This window comes from Cystoisospora suis, assembly GCF_002600585.1.
Source record: "Cystoisospora suis strain Wien I chromosome Unknown contig_8527, whole genome shotgun sequence".
Classification (NCBI taxonomy): Eukaryota; Apicomplexa; class Conoidasida; order Eucoccidiorida; family Sarcocystidae; genus Cystoisospora; species Cystoisospora suis.
Genome location: NW_027161305.1, coordinates 1 through 7,257, shown reverse-complemented (window position 1 = coordinate 7,257; position 7,257 = coordinate 1). Strand labels below are relative to the sequence as shown.

Genomic DNA, 7,257 nt, shown 5'->3' with positions numbered 1-7,257 from the left:
GAAGCGCTAGTTAAGTGGAAAACTCCGTTAGCGGACAAACAGGATGTAACACGATTTTATGGTCTTGCAGCATTTTACAGGATGTTTGTGTCACAATTTGCATCTATTGCTTTGCCCCTCACACACTTGCTGCGGAAGGATGAGCCATTCAGATGGGGGAGTGACAAGCCGCAACCGGTGGACAGACTTAGAGATTGTTTGTGTAGCCCTCCTGTTCCAGCCCTGCCTGACTTTGAGAAGGTGTTTATCTTGTATACTGATGCGTCTGACATTGCGCTGGGTGCAGCGCTATCGCAGGGATACAACGGGAAGGAGAGGCCGATAGCGTTTCTGTCGCGGGTGTTAAAAAAGACACTAGCCAGTAACGGTCCTAACCAGTGAGAGATAAAGAATTGTGTCTGTAGGTTTGTGTATCAAACAGTTACATCCGTACCTTAGAGAGGCGCCATTCATACTTAGGACCGACCACCATCCACTCACCTTCTTGAAGCTCACGACGTTCCCTGAGGATAATCCCCGGGTGTCGCGAAGATTTGACTACTTACAAGGATATGTATTTGACGTGCAGTACATACCTGGTACGAGGGACAGGGTAGGGGATGCGCGACAGCGCATCTCAGTGGAGCCATCGGCAGTACGACAGGCGTGGCCGCCGTGCACCATTGTGTATCAGACCTCGAGATTCGTGACAAAATTGTAACGGCGTACAACTGCGATTCCTACACTAGAGCATTGCTAGCACGACTTGTGAAGGGTGTCCGGGTGAAGCAATTCAAGTTGCATGACGATCTGATCTGGTGGGAAAAGAAAGGGGTGTCACGTGTGTATGTTCCCGTAACGGCTCGAGCAAGGCGGCAAAGCAGTCGCACGGAGAAGCCGAGCACGCACCCGTACGCACTCGGGGCGATTTTGGACTCACGACTGCGCCAGAAGCGCAACGGGGCGAAAGAACGGGAATTTCCAGTGAGATGGGCCGATCCGGAACTCGGTCAGGCGTGGGAGAGTCGTAGCTCGTTAGCAGATGTGTTGACACCTGAAAATATACAACTGAAAGAAGCGAACGCGGGCGAGGATGCAGCGCTTGAAGGCGCGGGGGTAGTGTAACGCACGTGTGGTGACTATGTGCTAACGCATACGCATGGCAGTTACTGTCGTGCTTTGGTATGAAGCAACGTATGTCGCGCCCGTCGGGCGCTGTGCTAAAGGATGCCCGCCTACTGGGGCAAGTGTCAGGCGTCGCGCGGTCGCCGCGGGGCTGAGCAGTTGAAGTTGTACAATAAAAGCCTTACAAGTACCACAGAGCGCTTCAGGTCTGCACTCTCAGCAGTCAGGCACCACGTCGGCTTCGGAGAGATCTTACCTACGTTTTTACCACATTGTGTTCGGCATGCTCCCTCAAGCAAAACGATGGTCCCAGCCGCAACCGGAGGGAGGAAAGTGCTCTCCCGTACTTCCACCTTGAGCACCGTCGCGCCGACGACAGAAGCCTGCACCACCAGAGAGGTGGTGTGTTCTCGGGCCGCTCGTTGAGCAACTCCTAAGTCCGTGGGTGTCCACTAGGGCTACAGCCCAAAAGGTAGGGCTGAGCGCAGTTGATCTGCACCGGACACTAGAGCCGTTCTGCCTGTGGTGAGAAGTCTGCTCTCGGCGACCGAAGCTGCAGGCCTGAGCTCGCTGCATGCATGGACGAGAACAGCACGTACTGCATGTCGTAGCGGCGCCTTGTATCTGCGTGGTGAAAGGAGCGAGTTTGCCTCCTATCCACTCCTCGTTCTGCGTACGGCTGCATAGGGACTTCGGTCTGTCCCGCCTCCCCGCTCGCCTGATCGAGCTACTGCGATAGGATTCCTGGTTCCGTGAACGGCGTCGCTTCCCGTTCTCCTCATTCATCCGTGTCAAGAGATCTCCCTTCACCCGAAGGAGCGATGTTCTCATTCTGCGCGCGATTCCGCTACAGAACCCGGCAACGCTTTTTCGTGTTTGAGGAGGAGTCCACTTGGCGAGTGCTACGTGTCTCTATCACGTAGCCACGTGGCTGTCATACATTAAGTTTTCTCTCCAGCCGTGCGCCTTCGCGCGATGCACCGTCTAGGGGGCGAGACCGTGTTCGTGGACTTTTTAATTATTCTCAGACGTCACAAAGTTTGCTGGCTTACTGATTCTTGCCGTCGCTCAAAAGCACTATGGAAACGCCAGAGATGGCCGCCGGGGTCGAACCCCGTAGTCCTTCTATGCTGTTGATGGTTGCAGGCTTAGTAGCCCGGGCAACATGGGTCGGAGGCGCTCTTGTCTTGTGTGTTGTTGGACTGATGTGGTATTTCCAAGAGAAACTCCTTTTCTATCCGGGAGTACCTCGCGGTTTTGAGACTCCTGAAAGAAACCCTAAAGGACTCCGTCATCCGGAGGAGCGTGGGTTGCCTTACGAGGAGGTTTGGGTGAAAACAGTAGACGGCATCATGTTGCATTGTTGGCTCATAAAGCAGAAATTTGCTCAGGTCTCAAAGAGTGCGCCTACTATTCTCTTCTTTCATGGAAATGCTGGAAGTAAGCAGAAATCATCACGCTGCTCCCTCCTTTCAGTCCGAGACCGCCATTCAATTTTGTCGATGCTCGCCAGGACATTATCTTCAGTCAGCAAAGTAGTTTCTCACCAGAAGTTACTCTAGGGCCCTAAGCCATACATGATAAGCAACAAAGAGGACGGAAGACAGTAGCCCGGGAAATGACAACCTCGTTGCCTTTGTGCAGGACTGTCGCATCGCTCCAAGTGTCGTCTTCCGGGCTTAGGTCTGTGGTGGACGGTGTGAGTCTCCGGCGGTTCTTCTCGGAGGTTCGTTTTAACATCATTGCCAGGCGTGCAGGGGCATCTATTTCTCTGTTGTGAAGGGAGAGACGTGAGAAAGAGGTCTTGGTTTTTTTTCTTTGTTGTAACGTTCTCAAGACGCAGCTGTCTCGCATGGGGGACACGTGTATCTAAAATGATTGCGCTGAGAAGATGGTGGTAGAAAGGGATGCGTGCGTGTATGGGGCCTTTCTTTGCTTTCTGACTCGAGGAGAAAGGACAAGCCTCGTGCTTGTCAAAGACGTTTCAGCTCTTTGTCCACGTGGGTGTTCATTCCGATCATTCAGTTGTCTCTCGCCGGAAGGTGTTCCTGTAGTCCTGCAAACGGTGTGTTTCACTTCGGCGTCTACACTTTTTACAGATATGGGTTTCCGCCTCCCTAATATTGAGCTGCTCTACAAGCATGTGGGCGTGAACGTTTTCATAATTTCGTACCGTGGGTAAGCTACTACCGTAGGCTATCCCCCATCCTACTGTCTCCCTTGCGCGCTGCGGTTGAGTTGTTTCCCGTAATCAGATCTGGAGACGAGACTTGTTGACGAAACGCCCCTTCTTTGGCTCGATCGTGCGTGGTGAAAACGGCGTTCGCGTTCCTGTCACTCGAGTGCAATATCTGCTCAGATTTCTCTGTGTGCAAACACTGTATGATCCTGAAGGCTTAGATGGTGGCTTGTGTCGGAGCTATTCTCTTTCTGTAAAAGTTGTTTGCATGGACATTTTGATTCTTCGACTGCCAGCCTGTGAACCGTACAAGGCGAGGCCGTCGGTGTACACAGCGTGACCGTTGTAGGGCAGTGCTTGGGTATTTCCTTCGCGGCATGCACGTGACATGAATCTGATGTGTTCTTTTTTCCGCAACCGCTTTCAATACTTAGCGTCTCTTCAACTTCGGAAGCCTGTCACCTTTTTCGTTTACCTAGCCGACCGTACACATTTTCTGCTTATAAAGTGCACACGTTCAAGACGCAGGCCGTGTTCAATATCTCCTTCTCTTTCTTCGTGTACTCTCAACTCTGTAAGTGCCTTTCACAATATATGAGGAAGTGTTGAGGTTGAATAGATACGGAACCAGATGGTCGCGAGGATATATATATACAAAGGATACATACATATCTGCTGTGTCTTACGTATGGCCGTACGGGGTGATCCTGTGTGCAGGTATGGCCATAGTGAAGGTTTTCCTACGGAGCCAGGTGTTTATAGAGATGCAGAAGCTGCGTTGAACGTCCTTATGGAGAGACATGAAGAACTTGGAATCGATCCTAACAAAATTTTCGTTTTCGGCCGAAGTCTCGGCGGAGCTGTCGCCATTCATTTGGCCACGAACCCAACTCGTCACAATGTCCGTCTCCTCTCCTCTTTTTCGTTTCTCTCTCAGGTTACTAGTAGTAGGAGTACTCGCACTGTTCCTTTTTCGTCCTTTCGCTTTCTAACTCACGCAGATATCTCTTTCCTTCTGAATTCTACGATGTAGCAAAACCTCGTCGACCATTCTGCTTTCGAGGAGGATGCGTCGACGGTGTGGAGAAGGATCGACAAGTACAGGCTTTACCTGTACACTGTAGATTCCTCTGTCCGGGCATGTACAGTGACAGGGTAGTGTTTGAAGGTCCTCCGAGTCTTTCGTTGTCTCCCTTTGTGTATATACGCCAGCGACCAACTGTACAGATTCATGTGTGCTGACGCTGCTGCGGTCCCCATTGTTCACGGTAGTGAAGCAATTCCTGCTATCCGTTTGTCCCTCCCTCAGCATTGGTATGCTAAAGCATGTATATGTTAAGATGTCAGATTCCCGCTGCGTTTGTGTGGGGTAAGTGTACGTCTGGATTGGCGCTCTTGATACGGGTGTGCAGTGGAAGAGTAAGCGGAACTCATACACTGTACATACATACCTCCATACGTGGTCAACGCGTAAGCGCAGATATCATTGTTGCATTCTATTTTGCTACATTATCTTCCTCGTAGGAAGCCTTGTCTCGAATCCATAGGTTGCATGGGTTCACCAGCTATGCCGTCTTGCTTCGGAGGGTTGTATGAGGCAAGCAGCTATGTACTGTATCTTACTACATTTGTATGCATATACATACATAGATACATCTGCAGTAGTGCACGTGTCGCCTGTCCGCATTTCAGTATGAGTGACGGTGTGAGGTTTTTGTGCTTTTCGGTGTAGATGCGGATCCGGGGTCTGATCGTTGAGAATACCTTCACGTCTCTCTTCGAGATGGTTCTGATTGTCTTCCCCTTCCTGAGACCTTTCCGTCGCCTCGTACGTGTCGTTCAGGTAAGTGTTGAATCGCTCTGTGGCATCCATGGAACCCATCTGGGTCAAAAAGAGTGTGCTGCTCCGTACTAAGCTAAGCAGGATAGAGTTTTCAAAAGAAACTTGTGTTCACTACAAGTCAAAGACGAAGGGCCAAACATAGCAGGAGGAGTTTCCATGTTTGATTAGTTTTTATTTCTTCATGGCAGCGAGACAGAGCGGACAATATAGACACACAGGGGCCGGGGAATCATAACCACCACGCTCTGACTACTTCCAGAAAGGCCGAGAAGATTTATTCATTGTAACCGAGGGGCGTATAGGCAGGCCAGGATTTTGGCTGTTGGCAAGGAGGAAAGGCCCCGTGCAGATGGGTCTACGATGTGTAGAGATCTCACTCTTAGTCTCTGCGAAGGTAACTTTGACCCCGAGAATGTGCATGCACGGGTAAACGTGTGTTCCGCGTTTCCCTTGTTTTGTAGCGGATGCATATGGACAACGCCGAGAAGGTCAAGAGACTTCAAACTCCTATTCTCTTCATCAGCGGAATGAGGGATGAACTTGTCCCGTGTAGGCATATGAGAAAATTATTCGATGTAAGTCAGTCGCGCTTGCTCTTGCCTAGAGAAGAACCCTCTGTGTGTGCCGTATGTACACCTGACCGGTTCGTCGGTTTTTGGGAGACCTTTTTGTGAGTCTTTCGTATGTTGTTTTCTGACCGTGCCCTCTTTCTTCGTTGGACGGCTGCTCTCACGATGAACGGAGGGGAAAGCGGCGAAGACTGACTCTTTTCTAGCAGCTTTGGAGCCGTAATAGTTTTTCAAGTATCCTCTCGAGTTTAGGTCTGCCACGGAGAAGTCTTTTGAGGCATTCCTGCCGCGTTACTTACGACAAAGGAGTTTGACGTCTTCACAACGGACATTCGACGGTTTCTTGCAACTTTTTTCTATTGCAAACAGTTCACTGGTGCCTGCTTTCATCCGTAGCAACATGCAATGGCCCAGCCTGTCTTGAGAGAATCTCTTTTCTTCTGTTACACATTACCTGTTATACGTCAGTACATACATATAGGCACACCTACAGATGTGTATATATCTGTTTTCTGTAGCATATACGAGGCGTTACAACTTCGGTCGAGGAGAAGTCTCTGACTTTCTTCTTTCTTTTGTGTGGGCTGTCTTTTCCTTTATGGTGTTTGTCTTCTCTAGCTCTGTGCCTCCCCTCTAAGAGAGAAAGAAGAAGTGTCGCTAGGAGGTCATAATGATACATGGGAGTGGGCTGTGGGGGGTAAAAGCTATTATGATCGAATCGCAGCGTTCATTCAGCATGCGCTCGACTTCAAATCACCGTCGTTGCCGTCAACTACCTCTGGGGAACTAGCCTCATCTAGTTCTGTCATGGATAAGGATTCTTCTTCTCGTATATGTCCTCGAATTTCTACGTCACATCCTTCCTTAGAAAGGAAGAGTGAATCTCCGAGGCCGTGTTCTACTGGAGATGAAGCAATAGATAGTGCCGTGGACGGCAGTTATAGCAGCGGATCCTATCCTTTGTGCAAAGTGCAGGACTCTCGCAGCAATGGACATCCTGATTCTGAGAGGGGGTGTGTAAACAGTTCAGTCAGCGTGGGCACAGCAAGTCCAGAGGAGGCATTCAATGCGGCGAGCTCGGCAGCCGAGACTGCTGCGTCGTCTGTGGCCGCGGAGGTGACTGGTATGGCCGGGTCTACCTTTCCAGATGAAGTCGGTAGTCAGTATTCTAATACACTGCGTGAACGTGTAGCGGCGTCTAGGGCAAAAGAAGGGAAGGACGAGCTGTGAGAAGAAGCCTCCACACAGATAACCGAAGAGGGAGTCTCAACGATGTTGCTGTGTCTTGCTGCGCCGCCTGTGGTATAAGCTGTCCTAGGAACTCCAGGTGAAAACACTGTCGTCGATAACGAAACAGATCAGTGTTTATTTGCATAGTTCTTTTCTCTTCTTGATTCTCTTCGTACTTTCTTGCTTCTAGCAGTAAGGAAGGGGCTACACTTAGACATAACAACGAGGGCTCCGAGTGTCCCCCCGGCGTATATTCGGCCTCTGCGGATAGTAGAAGCCACGGGATGAGCTTTCGTTTTTTATCTGTCAGGCGGCAACCCAGAAGCGGTTCT

At 50.4% G+C, this 7,257-nt stretch overlaps 1 protein-coding gene across 1 annotated transcript; it reads left to right on the top strand.

Annotated features, from left to right (window-relative positions):
• Nucleotides 1-1,763: 1,763 nt before the first annotated feature.
• Nucleotides 1,764-7,257, top strand: CSUI_010838 (phospholipase carboxylesterase domain containing). The gene is made up of 6 exons (XM_068070939.1): nucleotides 1,764-2,544; nucleotides 3,204-3,282; nucleotides 4,001-4,220; nucleotides 5,016-5,126; nucleotides 5,588-5,701; nucleotides 6,314-7,257. Exons 1-6 carry the CDS (start codon nucleotides 2,184-2,186, stop codon nucleotides 6,923-6,925), a joined length of 1,497 nt encoding a protein of 498 aa, XP_067917085.1. The 5' UTR covers nucleotides 1,764-2,183; the 3' UTR covers nucleotides 6,926-7,257.